We start from the raw sequence: 19,092 nt of genomic DNA on the forward strand, positions 1-19,092 counted from the left end.
CTCCGCGCGCAAATCGACGAGGCAAACGAGTGGACGTACGACAAGATCAACAACGGCGTCTACAAGTCCGGCTTCGCCACCACGCAGGAGGCCTACGAGCGCAACGTCGTCGCCCTGTTCGAGGCGCTCGACAAGACGGAGGCGCACCTGAAGAGCACGGCGGCCGACGGGCCGTACTACTTTGGCAAGGAGATTACCGAGGCCGACATCAGGCTGTGAGTTGAACGTCTCTGTACATCAGTCTCGGTGTTTTTGCTAACGTGATATCGACAGCTACGTGACCATCATCCGCTTTGATGTAAGCCTCCCCTCCCAACGCAATCATAACTGTGTGCTAACAAAACAGCCCGTCTACGTGCAGCACTTCAAGTGCAACATCCGCGACATCCGCTCCGGGTACCCCCTCATCCACAAGTGGATGCGCAACCTGTACTGGAACGTGCCGGCCTTCAAGGACACGACGCAGTTCGAGCACATCAAGTGGCACTACACAAAGAGCCACACCCAGATCAACCCCTTCTCCATCAGCCCCGTCGGTCCTCTGCCGCACATTCTACCCCTGGACGAGGAGGTGCCGGCCGCCAGCAAGTAGTTCACACAACACAAGATCAAATACAAGCTGTCCTCAATAATGATGTTATATATACTCTGACGCGAATGCTAAAACTCCAGTCATCCGCCATGCGGTGTCCCAAACCAAATAACAACATCTGTCTGCCCGGGCGACTTGATCCAGTATTATGCTAAATTCCATTTTATATTTCAAACATGCTCCTCCCGGGCCCCCGTCAAACTAAATGAAATCCGTCGACGCAAAGTCGGCCTTTTTGGTGTCCCCAATCCAGAAATGATGCATTAAAATAGTATATTGATCACAATTGGCCAGACAACAGCGCCTCGGTTGCTGGAAAGAGTTAGCACGTGCTTTAGATATCGTGAGGAGACAGACATACCACTGTTGATGTATTGGCGCTTGGCATCGAGGGGAACGCCGAAGCGGCGCTCCAGCTCCTGCTTGATACCCTTCTTCGTGACGGTCATGAGGTCGGCCGTCCGCAGGATCTCACGGATCTCGGCCAGGAGGGCATCGTCGCTGGGCAGGCCCACCATGTCTTCGGGGGAGAAGAACTGGGAGCCGCCAAACTGGCTGTTGCGGTTGCCGCCGGCGTCCGAGGCAGCGAGCGACATGCGCGAGTGGTTGCGCTGCTCGTAGCCCATGCCGGGGGCCCTCGGGGGCGCGTAGCCGCCGGCAATGGAGCCGGGGCGGCTGTGGTAGCCGTACTCGGAGACGGGGACCTGGCCCTTTGTGGCGTAGCTGTAGCCAGAGACCTCGGAGCGGGCGTCCTCGCGGACCGTCTGGGCGTCCCAGAGTTCGGCCTGGTACTCCTCCCACTTCTTCTTGGGGATGACGGAGGGGTCGAACTTGCCCTCGTCGGAAATGACAATCTTCTTGCCCGACTCGCCGGCAATGACACGCGTGTTACCCCAGTTGAAGTCGTCCATGTGCCAGAAGGCGTACAGGGGCAGGGCGAAACTGAAGACGGGAATGGCCAGGATGTACAGAATCATCCAGCCAATCATCTCCCACTTGCGGCGAACAATGAAGATGATGGCCTGCAGACCGTAAATGGCACCGAGCATGATGAAGGCTGTGACCGGCACCACGCTGGGGTTCAGGGCGACCGTGACAATCAGGTAGATGATGTAGGCGACGACGACGGGCTGGACGACGGTGGACAGCAAGTCGATGAAGACGATGAAACGCATAGAGAAACAGCAGAAACCGCAAAGCTGGGACATGGGGATGAGCTCCATGAGGTTGTGGACGGTCGAGTTAATCCAGCGACGTCTCTGCGAGAGGAAGACGGACCAGGAGTCGGGCGCAATGGTGTAGGCGTGGGCTCGGTTGGTGTACTTTGTCTTGTACGAGTTGTGGAACTTGAGCAGCAGCGTGGTCAGGTATCGATCCTCACCGAGGTGGAGCAGGTTCTTCATGTGCAGCGTGTCGACACGGATGGTTGAGTAGGCCTCGACGACTTCGCGACTGACAAACAGGGGCTTGCCGCTCTCGGAGGCGCGGATGCGGTACATGGAGAAACAACCGGGCAAACAGGTGACACTGCCAAACAGACTCTCAAAGGCCTTTGTCAAGTTGTGAGAAATCCAGTACTCGTAGACCTGGATCATGGTGACGAACGAGGCCTTTGCGTTGGTCAGCGCCGTCTCACCGCACACGGCGATGAGGCGGGTATCGTTGAGGAAGGCGGCGACCATGCGGGTGGCGGAATCGGGTGCGACGACGGTATCGGCATCGATCTGGAACATGAACTCGTAGAAGGTCGGGTTGACACCGATAATGTTGCGGATCTGGTGGTACATTTCAAGCTCGAGAGGGCTCATGGGCAGGTTGTAGTGGACGCGGTTGAGGAAACGCATAATGACCATCTGGGAATCACGCTTGCCACGGTTACCGGGGCGGGACACCTCGGACGGCTTGCCAATCTTGACGACAACCATAAAAGGAACAATGTGGCCCTGGACTTCGTACAGACCCGAGTAGATCTTGCCCATGTTGTGCTGCTTCTGACCTTCGCCGAGAGACTCGAAGCTGAGGGGCTCGGGGTCGACGGTATCGGAAACACCCAGAATGTCGAGCACGATGCGCGGCGTCGGCTTGTCGTTACCCTGACCGATAATCATACCGTCGCAGATAACGACGAGGAGCTTGCGCTTATCATCGTAGTGCATGCGAGCAACGGAATCAATGGCACGACGAAGAGCCTCCTCGTCTTCCGTGTAGGCGGGAATCTGGCACATGACAAACTTGTCGAGGTTCTCCGGCACGTTCTTGCCGCCGAATTGGAGCGCGGCCAAGAACTTGAATCCGAGAATGGCGCAGAGGATGATGGAGATGGCCAGGACGAGGTACTCGGCAAACTGGCAGCGGACCGAGTTACGCGTGTCAACGTCGCCGACATAGAACAGGTTGTCGAGACACGTCTTCATGCGCTTCTTGGCGGCGGTGTCGAGGGACAGCTTCTCCCAGAGGTCCGTGAGATCGGTTCCCGACTTGCCCTGGAACAACTGCACGACGGCGTCGTCCATGAAGCTGGTGAGGGAGGAATCGTCGGGAACGGACTCGCCCGCCTTGGCTTGCATCTTGAGACCACCGTTCATGTACTGGGTGAGGTCGTAGACGCGGCCGCCCATGTAGGCAATGTTCTGCTGCTTGTTGGCGAGCGTCTTGATGTACTGGGGCGAGTAGCCGACGGTTCCCTTCTTGTAGTTGGACTTGAGCATAATCATCTGCTCGTAGTACCAATCGGGACGGCTGTCGTTGGTGAAGTAGCGGAAGTCGTGGTACTTGAAGTTGAGGTCGGTCGACGTGAGCTGCGCGGAGCCCGTAAGGTTGGTGTTGCGGTAGTCCAGCGTGACGTGAGGGTCAACGGAACCGTCCTTGCCCTGGCACAGAGCGTTGACCTGGACGGGGAACAGAGTGCTGATATCCTTGCCGGCATAGTTCTTGAGCTGCTTGTTGGTGACGTACGGCGGGTAGTGGCGGGGAGCGTAGGCACCCAGGTCAATGACCACACCGCGGATGGCGACGTAGGCCGAGTTGTCGTCCTGGCCGTCGTTGGAGGACAGCTCCTCGGCACTGTAGACGTGCTGGGTGGGGCAGATGAGCTTGGGGAACACGACGATGAAGAAGGCGGCAAAGAGACAGAAGAGCCAGATGAGCAGGTTGATGGCGAACTTTTCTCTCCACGCCACGCGAATGTCCTTGCGGGGCATGCGGCCCATCTTGCGGATGGCAATGTCCGGCACGAACCAGGTCATGAGGTAGACCATGAACACCCACCGCTTACGGCTGGCGCTGTCCTTGAACTCTTCAACCTCCTCGAGGTTCTTTTCGTTGCCGCGCTCGGCCATCTGCTCGCGGGTGTCGAGGTTCTTGAACATGTCACCGCCGCCAAACGCGGATACGCCGGCTTCCGAACGGGCATCGGAGCCGTCCTGGCCGCCAAAGTAGCCGCTCTTGCCCTTCTCGCCGTACAGCAGAGGCGTGCCTCCGGCAGAGAGCAGGCGCTCCTTGGAGGCGGCAAAGGGGGTGTCCTGGGGAGTCAGGCCGTCTCCGTTGTCGGACGGCAGGGCGTAGCGGCCGGTGGCCGAGGCGCCATCCGACAGCTGGGCGACCTCCATCCAGCATCGCTCGCTGAGGAAGACACCGGTCGATCCGATGCGGACCTCGTTGGCGGGCCAGTGCCTGTCTTCGACGACGAGCTCGACACGCTCCCTCTCGGTGCCGACGAGGATGGTGTCCGAGTCGGCCAGGCCGAGGAACTCACCAAAGGGGAGGAACAAACTAAAGTCTGCCGAACGCAGGCGCTGGCTGATCTCGGCAATACCAAACGTCTGCACCTGGGTGCGGACGCACTTGCTGTCAAACTGGTTGGCAATGCGTCGGTCGTTGGGCTTCAGGCAGAAGACAAAGTACGAGTTGCTGCTAGGGTCGGCAACAGACTTGGTGACGTTGTCCAGGGACGCGAGGAATTGGCCAGAGGCGCCCTGCTCCGATGCCTGCAGCTTGTTGCCGCCAGACTGCGAGTTGCCCTCGCTGAGTCTGTCGAGCTCGTCCTGAGCAGCTTCGTCCTGCTGCTGCTGGTACTGCTGGATGCGGCGCTGGTTGCGAGCGGTCCTGGTGGTCTTGCGGGACATGACACTGGGCGCTCTCGTGGGCTTGGAGCTGATGGTGGCCTGCATGACCGTCGACCTCTCCTTGGGGTGGGTGACGGTCTTGAGGGCCTCCTGGCCAAAGAGGCGGGCGACGAACTCGCTCTTGGTGGAGTTGATCATGTTGAGCAGATCACCGGAAATGACCTCGCCGTTCTCTTCGATGATGTCCTTGACGGGGTAGTCGACCTCGCCGGCAAAGTGCTTGACGGTGAAGAGGGCATTCGTGTTCTCGGTGTAAAAGTTGCTGCCGGGCAGTCTGGTGTTGGCGGAGCCGGGGGTGATGGCCGGGTTCTTGCCCTCGAAGCGCTTGCGCAGGCTCTCGAGGAACTGCACGTCGGTGCGGTTCCTGCGCGTCTGGTCGTCGAGGATGCTGAGCAAGCCGTTTCCAGGCTTGAGCAGACCCCTGACGGCGTCAGAGTTGTCAAAGTAGCTCGTGGCCGCCACGCTGACCTCCTCGTTCTCCAGCATGTCTGCCTTGCGGTCGAAGAAGTTTTGCAGGGTAAGGTTGTAGAGGGCCTCGCAGGCAGCGTTGTTGAGCAGCTGGTCGAGCGCCGAGTGGGTGGACGCTTGCTGGGCGAAGCCGGGGAAGTCGATGATGGAAATGGTGTTGGCGACGCTGTCCTCGGGCGCGCAGAGTCTCTGGTTGATGGACTCGACAATGTAGGCCACCAAGAGCGAGTACAGAGTGCGGGCGAGCTCGTTGGCGTGCGAGCGGGCGCCGGCGGGGTCCAGCATGACGGTGACTCTCTCCTTGTGGATCATCTTGGTCTTGTACGAGAGGGTGGTCTGCAGGTCCTGGGAGCTGACGCCCAAGAAGGCGGCGACAATGGTGAGGACATCCTTGTTCTTGACAGCCGTGACGGTCTGGGCACCCTCGTGGGAGAAGCCGCCGCTGTCGTCACCTTGGGCTTGCGTGTCGGACGTCGTCTCGAACTCGAGCTGGCCAATGTGCAGGATCGTGGCCAGAACCTGGCAGATCTCGGCAATCTCGCTGCGAGGGAACTCGAGCTTCTTGAGGGCGTTCTTGAAAACCTGGAACCCTTCCGTGTCGTTGATACCGACCTTGAGCTGGGTGGGGTGACCCAGGTACTTCCACCTCTTTTGAGCAACGCCGGCCGGCGTCTCGAAGCCGAGATGGGCCTTCTCGGCCGCGCTGGTGCCGGCCATCAGGTAGTACAAAACATGAAAGTTACGCTCTCCCGTCGGGATATCCGTGATACGGCTACGCTCGAGTCTGTGGTCGAGGAGCTTGGCACCAATCAGGACCGGGTTGGTCGTGGTAGCCGTGTCATACTGCAGCTCGTAGAACAAACCGGCCTTGGAGGCTGTGGGGGTAGTGGCGGTCTTGGTCGTCGTCAAGGTATCAAAGACGTAGGCGGCCAGAGAGACCTTGGTCGACAGAGGGGTGGAGGACTTGCCGAGGAACGCGGTCAGGAGGTGGGATCGAATGGTTGATTTTCCGGAGCCGGATTCACCCCTATTCACGTTAGCCATGGCCTTTGATATCGTCAGAATGTCACATACAAAAAGACGACGGATTGGTTCTCCGATCTGTGACCCAATCTGATCCATGCCCGGTCCGCAATGTCCTCGGCGCCGCCCATGGCGCTTCCCTCCTTGCCACCATCGGGACCCTTTGAGGAGGACGTGTAGGTGTTGAGAGAGATGAGGGCGTGAGACGAGAGGCGAGCGGTCGGCAGCGACACATGGAAACGACTGGCCAAGTGTGCCGTCAACTGCGTGTCTGATTGTGAATGTGCGGGTAGCGAGGGTAGAGAAGGTTGAGTGTGAGCGCCTCCGCCGCTCCCACCGATGGGAGGCAGGTTCATCGCCATGTTGGGCACGACGACGCCAACGTCGATGAACTCGAGATACGCGTAGTGTAGTCAATGGCGGGGCTTTTCGAACGAGAGACTTTGGTCAAAGGGGGTTCGATGTTCGTCGTGTAGAAGAGTCTTGAGATGTTGATTAACGGTCAAAGAGCTCAGATTAGTCGTGATAGTAGTAGGTAAACAGGGAGATTGGCCGAAACCCAAACGAAAGGAGATGTACAAATTGCCAGACTAGGAAACGAGTGTGCACGGAGAAGTGAGGAAGAGGAATCGAGGATTCGGAAACAGCAGCGATTTGGGATGGCGAGGCTGAAGGTGGGAAAAGCTCGAGGCACAAAACGAACGAAGTAGTCGCTGGTAAGGTGCTGGCAAAGGTCGAGGACGTCCTGATTTTTCGTGCTCTTTCGCCGTCGATGGTCTCCCTCACTCTCTCTTCTCTACACAGTACACAGTATGGTAAGGGAGCGTAACCGGGGGGGGGAGGGGGGTAGGCAACGGCAACGGGCACCAGGAAAGGGGATTGTTTTCTTTGGGTACCGAAAGTGCTGCTCTCACGCGAAGAGTGGTCCGGCGGGCGACACGAACACGAGACGCACGACTCGCCCATACGAACTCTGTGCCACAGCACCACCCACACACTGTGGGCTGTTGAGAAGCCCGAAGAGTCGACATCAGCTGCCTGAAGCATTGCCTCCCGTCTGTACGGACAGCTGTGGCCTCGAGGGGTGTCGCCGGCGAAGACGAAATTGACAGACCCCTCCCCCCCCTGCTCGAATTTCTTCTCGACTTTTTCCCCCTTCCTTTTTTCCCTGATCTCGGTTCTCATCGCGGAAGCCACATTACACTGTATCCCCCTGTACCCGTCATTTCCTCCGCGGGACTTCTATGTTCCTTGCGTTCCCCTGTATTTCCAGCGGTCCTGTGCGGGGTCTCTTGAGCTTGTTCGACATGGAGCACGTTCTGTGCAATGATGCTTGTTGTGTTGCGCGAGGGCGACGATACTCGGTATGACACCAGGCTGCAAACGTGTCTATATACTGCGTAGTCGGATCATGAGGAGACGAGAACTCAGGAGACCGATCATCATCAGGGTAATAACCGCGCTCCAAGGGTTGGTCCAAAGGCTGCAAGTGGTCTCCGCATATTCCCATAAACCTTGAAGACGCGACTTGGCAGCCTGGCTGTGACAACATTGAGCGGGCTTCGGTACCAGGGGAGAGTGCCAGTGGTTTTGCTGAGAATGCAGAGCTGGCACTGGCCAGGGCCCGTTCAGCATGAAGAATGCACGCGTCTCGCATCACGATGTGTATTTCGCTTCTCTCCTAGTCCCGAGTTGATGCCAAGAGCATAATAACAGCCCTCTACTTCATCCCTAACAGGTAGCATCGAATCGTAGAAGCAGAGGCGAAAAGTGTGGTCGAAACAACAGATCAAGGTCCGCTCTGCCGGAAGTCTGTTCAACAATACCCAAACCTTGTGGTGGCTGTTAGCGGACGGATTGGTGCGGTGGCGCCCCAACATTGTGCTTCTCCGCGAATACCGGTACCTTGAGCAGCCAGCTTAAACACAGCTGCTGTGCTACGGGCTCGTTGACGGGGGACCTGCTGGCATCGGGGCGCCATGAGGGATCATCTCACACTCGACGGCGCCGTGTTACTCACTGCCACTTGGACGTTGGCGCTGGCCGACGGTTTCCAGCGCGCCGCTAGACTCTCGTCCTCCCGATGGGCGTAGCAAACGGAGGGCGCGGACTGGGTGCTGCATCCATGTCAGCCGATGGGAGCGCTGATATAATACAAGAAGTACAAGCAGACCAAAGACGCTGAGGCCGTTGCGTTCCAGCGGCCAGTGCCTGAAGATCGGCTCCCCTTCAGATCCTGTGATGGCTCAAGGGAGAGCCAACCGGTCGACTCCGCCCGGGCGAGATTGGCTGATCGGACCGGTGCGTGGAGAGAAATGTTGTCATCAATGATGCTGTTTGTTGACCCGGCGTCTCGAGGAATGCAGCGTGTAATTGCGTCTCATCCCTATTCTGGGACAGTGTGGTTCGGGTCTCGCAGAATTCTTTGTTTACACGGCTGTGGCTGAGGGACCATCGACAGCACTTTAGAGTGTAGTGCAGGCCGTTTGAGTTTGGATATCGAGCATGATGCATGATTGATGAGAACAGGATTTTGCGGTTCATCCATGATGTTAGGATGGCAGGCGGCAGACGGTCCAAGCCGCGCATGTCCCTGTGGTCCGGGGCGGCAGACGTGGAGGAGGCGGGTTGATTACCTCGAATTGTCGTCGTCTCGATTAGAGAAGAGAATTGTGGACGTGTGGATGGGACGGGAGGTACTTCCGAGAGGTACATGTACGTACAGTGCGAGCAGTGCGGATCAATTGTGCCGCCGCGTTCCCCGGGGTGTCGGTGCTTACGGATCCGAGGGGACGTACCTGGTCATCGACGACCTCATCCTGTTGCAACTTACAACTTACTGATACCTACTACTGCGTATGTAGTTGTAGTCTGAACTCCCGGAGGCTGGACATACAGGGCGAGACACTCGATGAAGAACCAGTGAGCCACCAGAGAAAATTCAGCGAGGAAAGAAAAGAAAAAAAAAAAGGGGGCACCGATGCAGATTGCAGAAGCATGGGGATCAATCCATTGGATCTGAAAGCAGCCGGCGAGTCCCCATCGGCCGCTAAAAGGTCCAAAAAAAGACCTGCAGCACATGATAATGGGGCTCATGGTTCCTTGCGGGCATAGCGTGTGTCCATAAATCAAGGTAAAGCAGAAAACCCTGTGTTTGGCGGGAACATAAAAATTGCACACTCACACACTCCATAGGGGAAAAAACAACAATGCGGCGCTCGAGGGCACAGCCTCACGCCGAGACCCCGTCATGCCAGTCATTCAAACCAACCACCAACCACTCCGCTCCATTCAGCCAAGCCAAATCCAACCCTCTCCTCTCCGCTGACCAATGGCTCAGTTTCCATGATCATGCTGTCAGCAACAGACACGAAGGTCGCGGGTCACACTCGAGCCTGTCTGCTCTCGCACCCGCCATCGCGGCTCCGCTTGAGGTGGCCCTGTCAGCGGCAATTGGCGATAACAACAAAGATGCTCTCACTGCTCAGTGCTTCAATACGAACAACACCAGAATGCACCGCCCACCATCTATTCTCTGTGTACGAAGTAGATGCGCAGCTCCATTAGTCTGCCGCGAGAGTTGCTGCACCCGCCACCACATTGCAGGCAAAGTCGGACGCTTACGACGTTGTGCTCAAAAGCTTATGCATGATCACAACACAATTCCATCACGGTCGCCATGACCGAGTCAATAGATGCACCTGCGTGGATCCGATAGAGTATTGCCGGCACCAGGACAACTTTCAGGGGAGCACAATACTACTATACAGCAGCCTCTACGCTGCAGCATGCCGTGATGCCATTGCTAGCATCAACTTTTGATGAAATCCTGCTTGGCCTTTCAGACGCTTGGAAAACACCCGCTCTCGCATCGGCATGCACTTCCTCTCTCAGCAGTGAGCAACAGTGGCATCTCATGCACCAAATGGCAAACGGTGCGATCGGATGGGTGGGCCGACTCTCGTCTCCATGGGCTCGTATTTGTTCCAAGAAAAGGACTGCCCGCGGCCAGATCTACAGTCATTGCCAGGCTAGCCGGGGCTTTCGTTGGCCACCACAGGATGCGCGACTGACGACTGTGGACTCGTGGAGACGGGCTCTTGGGGGCCTTTCCAGCTGGATCCTGATCACCGGGGGTGGTTGGCACTTGGATCCACGTCGTTTTCCTTTGGGTTCGAATCTGGTTTTGGCCGTGTTGCATCTCTGTCTCTGTTCAAGTATCGATGGAGCCAAGCCTCGTCCTGGTGTTCCATGCTGATGAGCTTCCTAGATCTCACTTGAGCATCAGCCATCAGGTCAGCTCCAGCCTCAGAGTCAGCGTCCGTCGTGAAGCAGTCCTCGGGGAGCTGAAGCGTGCATAGGAACGATATTCCTACAGTGCGAAGCAGCCCTCAGCCTCTAGCAGAACGGTCTGCTCCAGGTAGTCCACAGTGGTGCAAGGTACATGCGGTCGGGCTAAGTTTAGGGACCCGAGCTTGACGGCAACGTCGCCAGGGTTCCCCTTCTGATGGCAAAAATTTGGCCGGGGGCCTCTGGACTGAGACTATGCGTCTTTGGTCTGTCTCGCCCGCCCCAGTTCAGGGGTCAACACAAGGAAGCCCAGAGGAAAGGACAAGAGAGGGAGGAACAATGCACACACACATGTTCGAATCCATACTGTATTTTTGGACCTGGCCGTGGAAGCTACAGAGGCTGGTGGTGTGGTGATGATCCCTCGACTCAGGTATCTATTCCTACTGTGTTCGTGAGAGCGGTACCTCGGGCAGCACGAAAAGAAGCATCTTCTATCCATCATTACGAGACCCACGCTCCAGGTCTTTCGCCTTGTCTGAGCTGTGTGTCTGCCGCTTGTGCCTGTTAGCTACCTTACCTATTAGCGGACGCTCGTTTGCCAGACACTCCGGGGACCTGTGTAGAGAGAAAATAGGTCATTCTCTGTCTCTGAGTGTCTCCCCCCCCTTTCGCTCGCCACTTTCTTCTTACTCGACACTCGATTTTGAAAGTGTCCGAGAGACTATTCAGCCCTTCTTCCTCTCAAACCTCTTTCCTCTACAGACGCCTCACTCGTTTTGGTGGTCTGCCTACTCCATCGCTAATTTGTTACACATCCTCTTCCTTTTAATTTTTGCCTTTGCTTGTTGATCGCCATATTTGCGTTTTGCAAGACAGGAGAAAGAAAGGGAGAGAATCCAGCTGCAGCCTCATCACACACACCACCAACCCGCGTTGCTCAGTCGACAAATCGTGCAGGAAATACGCCTCTTTTTGCTGCCTACAACCTTAATCATCACACCCTTCTAGACACTCGCTACACTGAACGACTTTCTCGACTTCCTTCTCAATTCTCACCCATTGACGACACTCCTCATCGTCTTGTTTACCTCGAGCTAGACGACATCACCGACTCCGAATAGCGTCTCGTCCGTCGACGTGTTTGTCCGCGCCGGACATCACGAACCCAATCCCATCACCATGGCGAGCGGACGCATGTCCATGTACTCGGTGGCCTCCGAGGGCATGGGAGGTCCTCGTGCCGGCCAACAACCATCGCAATTTTCCACCACGACCCTCCTCAACGCCATTCACAACATCTACCTCTCATCCCAACCCTTCAAGTTGGACGCTGGCACCAGCCTTGTCGTAAACACATGGCTCACCGCAGCACAGGCCGGACCGGACGGAAGAACAGGAGGCACCATAGATCCTGCTCTCGGTGCCAGAGCATGGGAACATGCTCGCCGCCGTGCTGAGGATGGCTGCATCATTCTTGGGTAGGCCTCAAACCTCAATCAACAGACAACAATTGCTAATGCTGCTCAGTTCCCTTCACACATCGAGCCCCTCGGTCCTCACGCCTTTCCTCTCATCTCTGCCGCTCAACATCCCGTCATCCGTCTACAGGTCACTCGAGGCCATCCAGCCTTTCCTGAGATGCTCCACCCCCTACAACCCCTCCGCTTCCAGACAGGCTGCTCTCGGCGTCACTTTGACGCTCAACCTGGCCGGTAACTTCCAGGGAGCCGCCATTGCCCTGTCTCAGGGCGGCATCGATACCGCAAAGGGCCTGCTCAACATCCCCTCTGAACCGGGGTACCGCGCCTTTGACGTCTTTTACTATCTGTTGACGTCGGTCTCGACGCCCGCCGAGAGAGAGTTCTTGGGCCTAAAGCCCGCCTCCAGCTATGCTCTGCTTGCGAGATCCGGCACATACGACCCGCCCTCATACCTCCCCACCGCTGACGATGCCGCCGCTGCCGATGACTTCAGGACCGCCCTCAAGGACATTGGCATCAAGGGCTCCGCGTACCGCAACCTCATCTCTACGCTCGCCGGCCTGCTCAAGCTCGGCGACACGCTCGACTACAACCTGGACGAGGACGTCTTTGACGAAATCTGCGAGGACGTGAGCGGCCTGCTGGGCATGGACCCCGAGACCCTTGCCACGCAGTGCACAACGCAGGATCGGTCGACGCTGGTTGGCGGTCTGTACGAGGCATTGGTCGACTGGGTCATCTCCAAGGCCAACCAGGCGATCTCCGCGCAGATGGCACGTATCAGAGACGGTACCGAGTCCATCGCAGGCGGTGCCCGCACGCCCACTTCCAACGGCGACGGCGACACCGTCTGCATCACCATCTTGGATGTCCCCGACCCAGCCCTGGGCAAGGCCTTGACCATGCGTGGCATCTTTGACGACACCGTGGGCATCAACTCGGAGATGATTGCTGACGGCATCGAGGCGTCTCCCGCCGGCAGCACCGTCGTGCGTGAGATGCAGACGGCCATTGCGGAAGTCGGCCACGAGCTTGGCATCATGTCTGGCGCCGCCGGCAAGGACCGCCAGCACGCGCTCGAGAAGCGTGAAGAGGTCCTCGAAAAGATTGGACACTCTGCTGATGACGACGCGTTCCTCAAGAAGCTGCTCTTCCCGGTCTCCGGTCAGGGCATCAACCTCGGAGTTGCTGGACGTCTCGAGCTCGCATCGCTTCTCAGCTCCAGCCGCGTGTGGTACCACCTCTCGATCCACCCCACCGACGACTCTCCCGCCAGCTTGGCTGCTTTGCCTTCCGTCAACTCGGCCTGGTCAGCCGGCACTGTCTCCCGCCAGCTCCGTTCCTGGAGGCTGCCCGAGTGGGCCAACAGGCGAAACAAGAACCTGGACTTCACCGCTGATTTCGACATTGACGAGTTTGTCCAGCGATACGCCGCGCTGGGCTGCCAAGACGGCCGCGAGGGCATCGAGACGTGGATCCTCGAGCGCGGATGGACCAACGGCGAGGTGATTGTCGGCAAGGAGCGTGTGTGGACACGTGAGAGCGCTTGGTGGGAGGCGGAGAGCATGCTCGACATGAAGCCTCTCGACAACAACCTCCCCGGCATGGGCAATGTCCTGGCCGTCAACAACCTCGAGTCGGGCTACTCGGCAAACGGCAGCGGCTACTTCCCAACGCCCATGTTGGACACGACGCCCAACGGCAGCCGTGACCACCTCATTGCGCACCAGCGCAATGCCAGCCAGGGCAACCTCTCCCAGCACACCCTCGCCCACAACGCCGCGATGCGTGCTCCCTCCGTCGCTCCTTCGGGCATGCGTCCCGCGCAGAACGGAGACTACGGCCTCGGCACCAAGGGTGACACCTACAAGGGCCAAGTCTTTTACAACAACGAGGGCGAGTTTGTCGGCCAGATGGACCCCGAGATTGCTGACGGCAAGCACGTCGAGGAGAAGACCATGGACAAGGACCGCCGCCTCTGGGTTGCCATTGTGTGGTTCTGGACCTTTTGGATCCCCTCGCCTGCGCTGCGCCTCATTGGCCGCATGAAGCGTCCCGACGTGCGCATGGCCTGGCGTGAAAAGTTCACCCTGGTCTGGTTCATCGTGCTCATCAACGCTGCTATTGTTTTCTGGATTATCGGTTTCGGCAAGCTCCTGTGTCCCAACTTTGATAAGGCCTGGGATAGCACGGAAGTCGGCACGCACCAGGGCGAGACGGACTTCTACGTCAGCTTCCGCGGTGGTGTGTACGATGTCTCCAAGTTCTGGAAGACGCAGCACTCCGACACCAACATTGAGACGACCAAGGCCAACATGATTCAATTTGCCGGATTGGACATGGACGACTACTTCCCGCCTCCCCTTACTCTGGTGTGCCCCGGTCTCGGAATCGCCTCGTCCACCGCACTCCAGGCCAACACCACCCCCGAGTACACCATTGGTATCCACAAGTCCGGCTCTCTGGCCGATGACCGTACGAGCGCGCTCGGCGACTCTGACTGGTACAGCAAGAAGCTGCTGCCGCGCATGAAGGAGTTCTACAAGGGCGATCTCGTCTGGGACAAGGGCGACGTCAAGTCGGACGGCCAGGACAACAGCCACATGTGGGTGATTTACAACGGCGGCGTCTACGACTTTACAAACTACTACCACACCCAAGACGTCTTCAAGCAGGTCGACACGTACAAGTTCCTCAACACCAAGATGATGAGCGCTGTCGAGAACAACCCGGGTGAAGATATCACCGACAACTGGAACACCATCATCAAGGCCGCCGCCAGCAACTCGACCGAGAACACCAGCGTCCAGAACAGTCTCAACTGCGCCAAGAATTTGTTCTACAAGGGTATTCCAGACTTCCGCTACTCCGCTAGGTGCCAGGTCAACAACTACATCATGTTGGCCATGACGATTATTCTCTGCGCCGTCATTCTCATCAAGTTCTTGGCTGCTCTGCAGTTCGGATCCAAACGTCGTCCCGCTCCTCAAGATAAGTTTGTTATTTGCCAAGTGCCGGCCTATACCGAAGGCGAAGACTCGCTGCGAAAGGCGCTCGACTCTTTGACGGCCCTTCAGTACGACAACAAGCGCAAGCTCATCTGCGTCATTTGTGACGGTGTCATTGTTGGTGAAGGCAACGATCGTCCTACCCCCAAGATTGTCCTGGATATTCTCGGCGTCGACCCCAAGGTTGACCCGCCCGCGCTGCCCTTCAAGTCTGTCGGCACGGGCAGCGAGCAACTCAACTACGGCAAGGTGTACTCTGGTCTGTACGAGTTCGAAGGCAACGTCGTCCCCTACCTCGTCATTGTCAAGTGCGGCAAGGAATCCGAGCAGAGCAAGGCCAAGCCCGGTAACAGAGGCAAGCGTGACTCCCAGATTCTGCTGATGAGCTTCCTCAACCGCGTCCACCACCGTTCTCCCATGTCCCCGCTCGAGCTGGAAATGTTCCACCAGATCAACAACATCATCGGCGTGGATCCCGAGCTGTACGAATACCTCATGATGATTGACGCCGATACCTGTGTCCGGGAAGACTCGCTCAACAGACTGGTTTCCGCCTGTGCCAACGACGCCAAGATTGCCGGTATCTGTGGTGAGACTGGTCTGCAGAACGACGACAAGACCTGGTGGACCATGATTCAAGTCTACGAGTACTTCATCTCCCACAACCTGGCCAAGGCTTTCGAGTCTCTCTTCGGATCCGTCACCTGTTTGCCTGGATGGTATGTACCCCCACTTCTTACTTGCAGGACCCAGCTAACCAGTCAGTTTCACAATGTACCGTCTGCGCACCGTCGACAAGGGCAAGCCGCTCATTATCTCGGACAACATCATTCGCGACTACGCCGTGTGTGATGTCGACACCCTCCACAAGAAGAACCTGCTGTCCCTTGGTGAGGATCGTTATCTGACGACGCTCATGACGAAGTACTTCCCGTCCATGAAGTTCAAATTCATCCCCGACGCGTACTGCCAGACTGCCGCCCCCGAGTCGTGGAGCGTTCTGCTGTCCCAACGTCGTCGCTGGATCAACTCCACCATCCACAACCTGTTTGAACTGATGAAGCTCAAGGAGATGTGCGGTTTCTGCTGCTTCAGCATGCGCTTCATCGTCTTTATTGATCTCTTTGGTACCATTATCCTCCCGGCGACGACCTTCTACCTCGGCTACCTCATCTACCTCGTGGCCAGTAGGACCGGACAGTTCCCCATGATTTCCATCATTATGCTGGCCGCGGTGTACGGTCTCCAAGCCCTCATCTTCATCCTGAAACGGCAGTGGCAGCACATCGGATGGATGATCATCTACATCCTCGCCTTCCCCATCTACAACTTTGCGCTCCCCATCTACTCCTTCTGGAACCAGGACAACTTCTCGTGGGGTAACACGCGTATCGTTATTGGAGAAAAGGGCATGAAGAAGCTCGTCGCCGTGGACGATGAAGGCTTCGACCCCCGCAGCATCCCCCTTCAGCGCTGGGACGACTACGCCATGATGAACAACCTCCCCGGCCGCCGCGGCGGCTACATGGAGAAGGCCGACATGGGCTACGACGACCAGTACGAGATGGACGAGATCCGCTCCGTCTACTCGTCCGTCCGCCAGGGCTCCGTCCTCACGGGCATGAACCGCAACAACCACTACGTCCCGCCCCAGTCGCCCGCGCCCTTTGGCGGCATGGCCCGCGCCTCGGGCGCCACGAGCCCCTACCACCAAGACCAGCACATGGCCAACCGCCAGTCCATGGTCTCGCTCGGCGCCCACGACATCCACCGCGGCCAGACGCCCTACCAGGACTTCCCCAGCAGCCGCCCGAGCGTCTCCAACCTCCGCGGCCAGGCCAGCGTCTCCCCCGGCCTGGGCGTCGGTAACAACCGCTCGCAGTCGGCCCTCGGCATCAACCGCCAGCAGGCCGGCGCCGCGCAGTCGACGTCGTCCTTCGACTTCCAGCGCGGCAACATGCAAGGGCCCGACGACGGCATGATCATTGACGCCATCCAGGGCGTCCTGCGCGAGGTCGACCTCGACACGGTGACCAAGAAGCAGGTGCGCGCGCTCGTCGAGCAGAGGCTGCAGACGGGTCTCGTCGGCGAGAGGAGGACGTTTATGGACAGACAAATTGACAACGAGCTGGCCAACATGTGAGCAGCATCATAACGGCAAATCGTACATAACACGGGCCAGCTTTCATCTCTGTCGTATAATGAGGGCATTTTTAAAAAAACTCGGGGCGTTGCGAATCTAGGGGCATGTCTTGGATACAAATCTTGTTTACCATGTTTTTTTCTCTTTATTTGGGGGCATATCGTAGTTCTTTGGCACCACATTCGCGGATGGCTTCCACCGGATAATACATCTCCTAGTAGTTCAAATTAATCTGTATGAGACAATGGACCTTCATTATGAATCGTGTGAGCTGCATTTTATTTTCATTCCTGTCTACTCATGTCTTTCGCTCCTGAATCTTGCCAACGCCGTTGAGCCGCAGATAAACATCGGTGCCCCAGCCGTACAAGCTCTGCACGGCGATCCCACCGCCAAAGTACTCGGCGTACGCCCGACTCAGCGGCAGACCGTACCCGAGACCCGCAATCGAGCTCCCGCCAGCACTCGCGCTGGAAATGACATTCAGTCCACCATCATCAGACCCGGGAAACTCGTCGTCGTCGGAAAAGGTGGTGAAGGAGTAGGACCAGATGTTGGGTAGCACCTCGGGGGAGATGCCGCCGCCGCGGTCGCGGATCCGAATCGTCACGCCGGGAACGTTATCTTCGAGCGGCTTGATGGCGTCGCTCCTGAACTCGCCGCGCGTCTCCTTGGGTACCTCGATCTTGAGGTGCTGGTTTGGTCGGGGCGGCTCCGGGGCGATGGTGACGACAATGGGCTCCTTGTTATCCCTGGCTTCCACGGTGGCTCGGAAGGCATTCTTGAGGAGTTCGGTGACGATGTATTCGAGGTGCATCGGTATAAACGCAAACGTGGTGTCGGGCTCGCCGTCGATGACGAGCTGCGGCCGTACGCCGTACCGCAGCTCACAAATGTCCGCCACGAAGCCGGCACAGGACTCAATGATGTGGGCCGGCTTGAGGGCCGTGTCAATGACGCCAATGTAGCTGGGCTGCTCCGGGCACGGGGTCGGGCTGGCCTGCGGGTCAAAGTGAGGCTGGGAGCTGTAGTGCAGGGCAATGTGCTGCTCGGCGACGAGGCGGGTGCCGATGCGGGCGCGGAGGTGCTCGTCGAGGAAGCGGGTGACCTCTTGCGGAGAGATGTAGCGGCGGCACTCGAGGAAGCCGCGGGCGAGGATGGGGATTGTGTCGGTGTGAGTTGCAACGAGCTCGGCGAGGACCTCTGTGAAGCGTATCTCGTCGTCGAGAGTGCGGACGGCGCTGTCACCACCCTTGGTCCACCAGGGGAGGAGGGTGGAGAGGGAATGGACGTAGTTGTTGTAGATGCGGCTGATGTTGGGGTTGGAGACCACAATGTAGGGGAGGTTGCGGAGGGCCTGGATGCGGTGGGCGAGGCGGATCGGGAGGAGGGAGAGGGTGAAGTTGGCCGAGGACAGCAGGGACTTTTCGCTCAGAGGAGGGCGGCCGTGTCTTTTGATGTTAGTTCTTGCAATTAGAATCAAGTACCAGAGGCTGTACGTACTTGACCAGGTCGGTGAGGCTCAAGGGATGCTGCGTCTTGTTGGCCAGCTGGACAATCTCGTGGTCGTCGACGCGGGACAGGTGGTGGGAGGAGCCATGGCGGTGACTGTGACGGTGGCCGTGCCGAGAGGAAGAGAGCAGACGAGTGTTTGAAGGAGTATTGAGTTGTGCGAGTATCCTCTGGGGCGTCTTGGGCCTCAATGGTCTCGCGATGGGTATCATGGCGGCATTGTCGATGTTGCAAAGAGGAGTGATACGGTCAAGGGGAAATCTGTTGGGGAGGTTTCTGGTGCAACACGCAGCAGCAGCAGCAGCAGCAGCAGCGGAAAGAGCATGAGATCATACGCTTTGGGACCTTAGCGCGTGGTATGTGCACTGTCCTTTTTGTGGGGTTCCCAGTGGCTACCGACGGCCCCTTGGAGAGGTGGTCCGGGCTCTCCATGAGCCCCGCGCCGGGG

The 19,092-nt window shown here is 57.9% G+C and overlaps 3 protein-coding genes across 3 annotated transcripts; 1 reads left to right on the forward strand and 2 right to left on the reverse strand.

Annotated features, from left to right (window-relative positions):
• Positions 1-872: 872 nt before the first annotated feature.
• On the reverse strand, positions 873-6,569 carry HER10_EVM0012212 (chitin synthase; the record flags this gene model as incomplete). The annotated part of the gene is made up of 3 exons (XM_035481611.1): positions 873-904; positions 954-6,211; positions 6,259-6,569. 3 exons carry the CDS (start codon positions 6,567-6,569, stop codon positions 873-875), a joined length of 5,601 nt encoding a protein of 1,866 aa, XP_035331907.1.
• A 5,110-nt stretch (positions 6,570-11,679) lies between these two features.
• On the forward strand, positions 11,680-17,132 carry HER10_EVM0003090 (chitin synthase; the record flags this gene model as incomplete). The annotated part of the gene is made up of 3 exons (XM_035472776.1): positions 11,680-11,978; positions 12,028-15,708; positions 15,755-17,132. The coding sequence occupies 3 exons, from the start codon at positions 11,680-11,682 to the stop codon at positions 17,130-17,132; spliced, it is 5,358 nt and encodes a 1,785-aa protein (XP_035331325.1).
• A 298-nt stretch (positions 17,133-17,430) lies between these two features.
• HER10_EVM0000171 (uncharacterized protein) lies at positions 17,431-18,856 on the reverse strand (the record flags this gene model as incomplete). Its single annotated transcript, XM_035469965.1, has 2 exons — positions 17,431-18,583; positions 18,636-18,856. 2 exons carry the CDS (start codon positions 18,854-18,856, stop codon positions 17,431-17,433), a joined length of 1,374 nt encoding a protein of 457 aa, XP_035331124.1.
• Positions 18,857-19,092: the final 236 nt, after the last annotated feature.

This window comes from Colletotrichum scovillei, assembly GCF_011075155.1.
Source record: "Colletotrichum scovillei strain TJNH1 chromosome Unknown Contig00007, whole genome shotgun sequence".
Classification (NCBI taxonomy): Eukaryota; Fungi; Ascomycota; class Sordariomycetes; order Glomerellales; family Glomerellaceae; genus Colletotrichum; species Colletotrichum scovillei.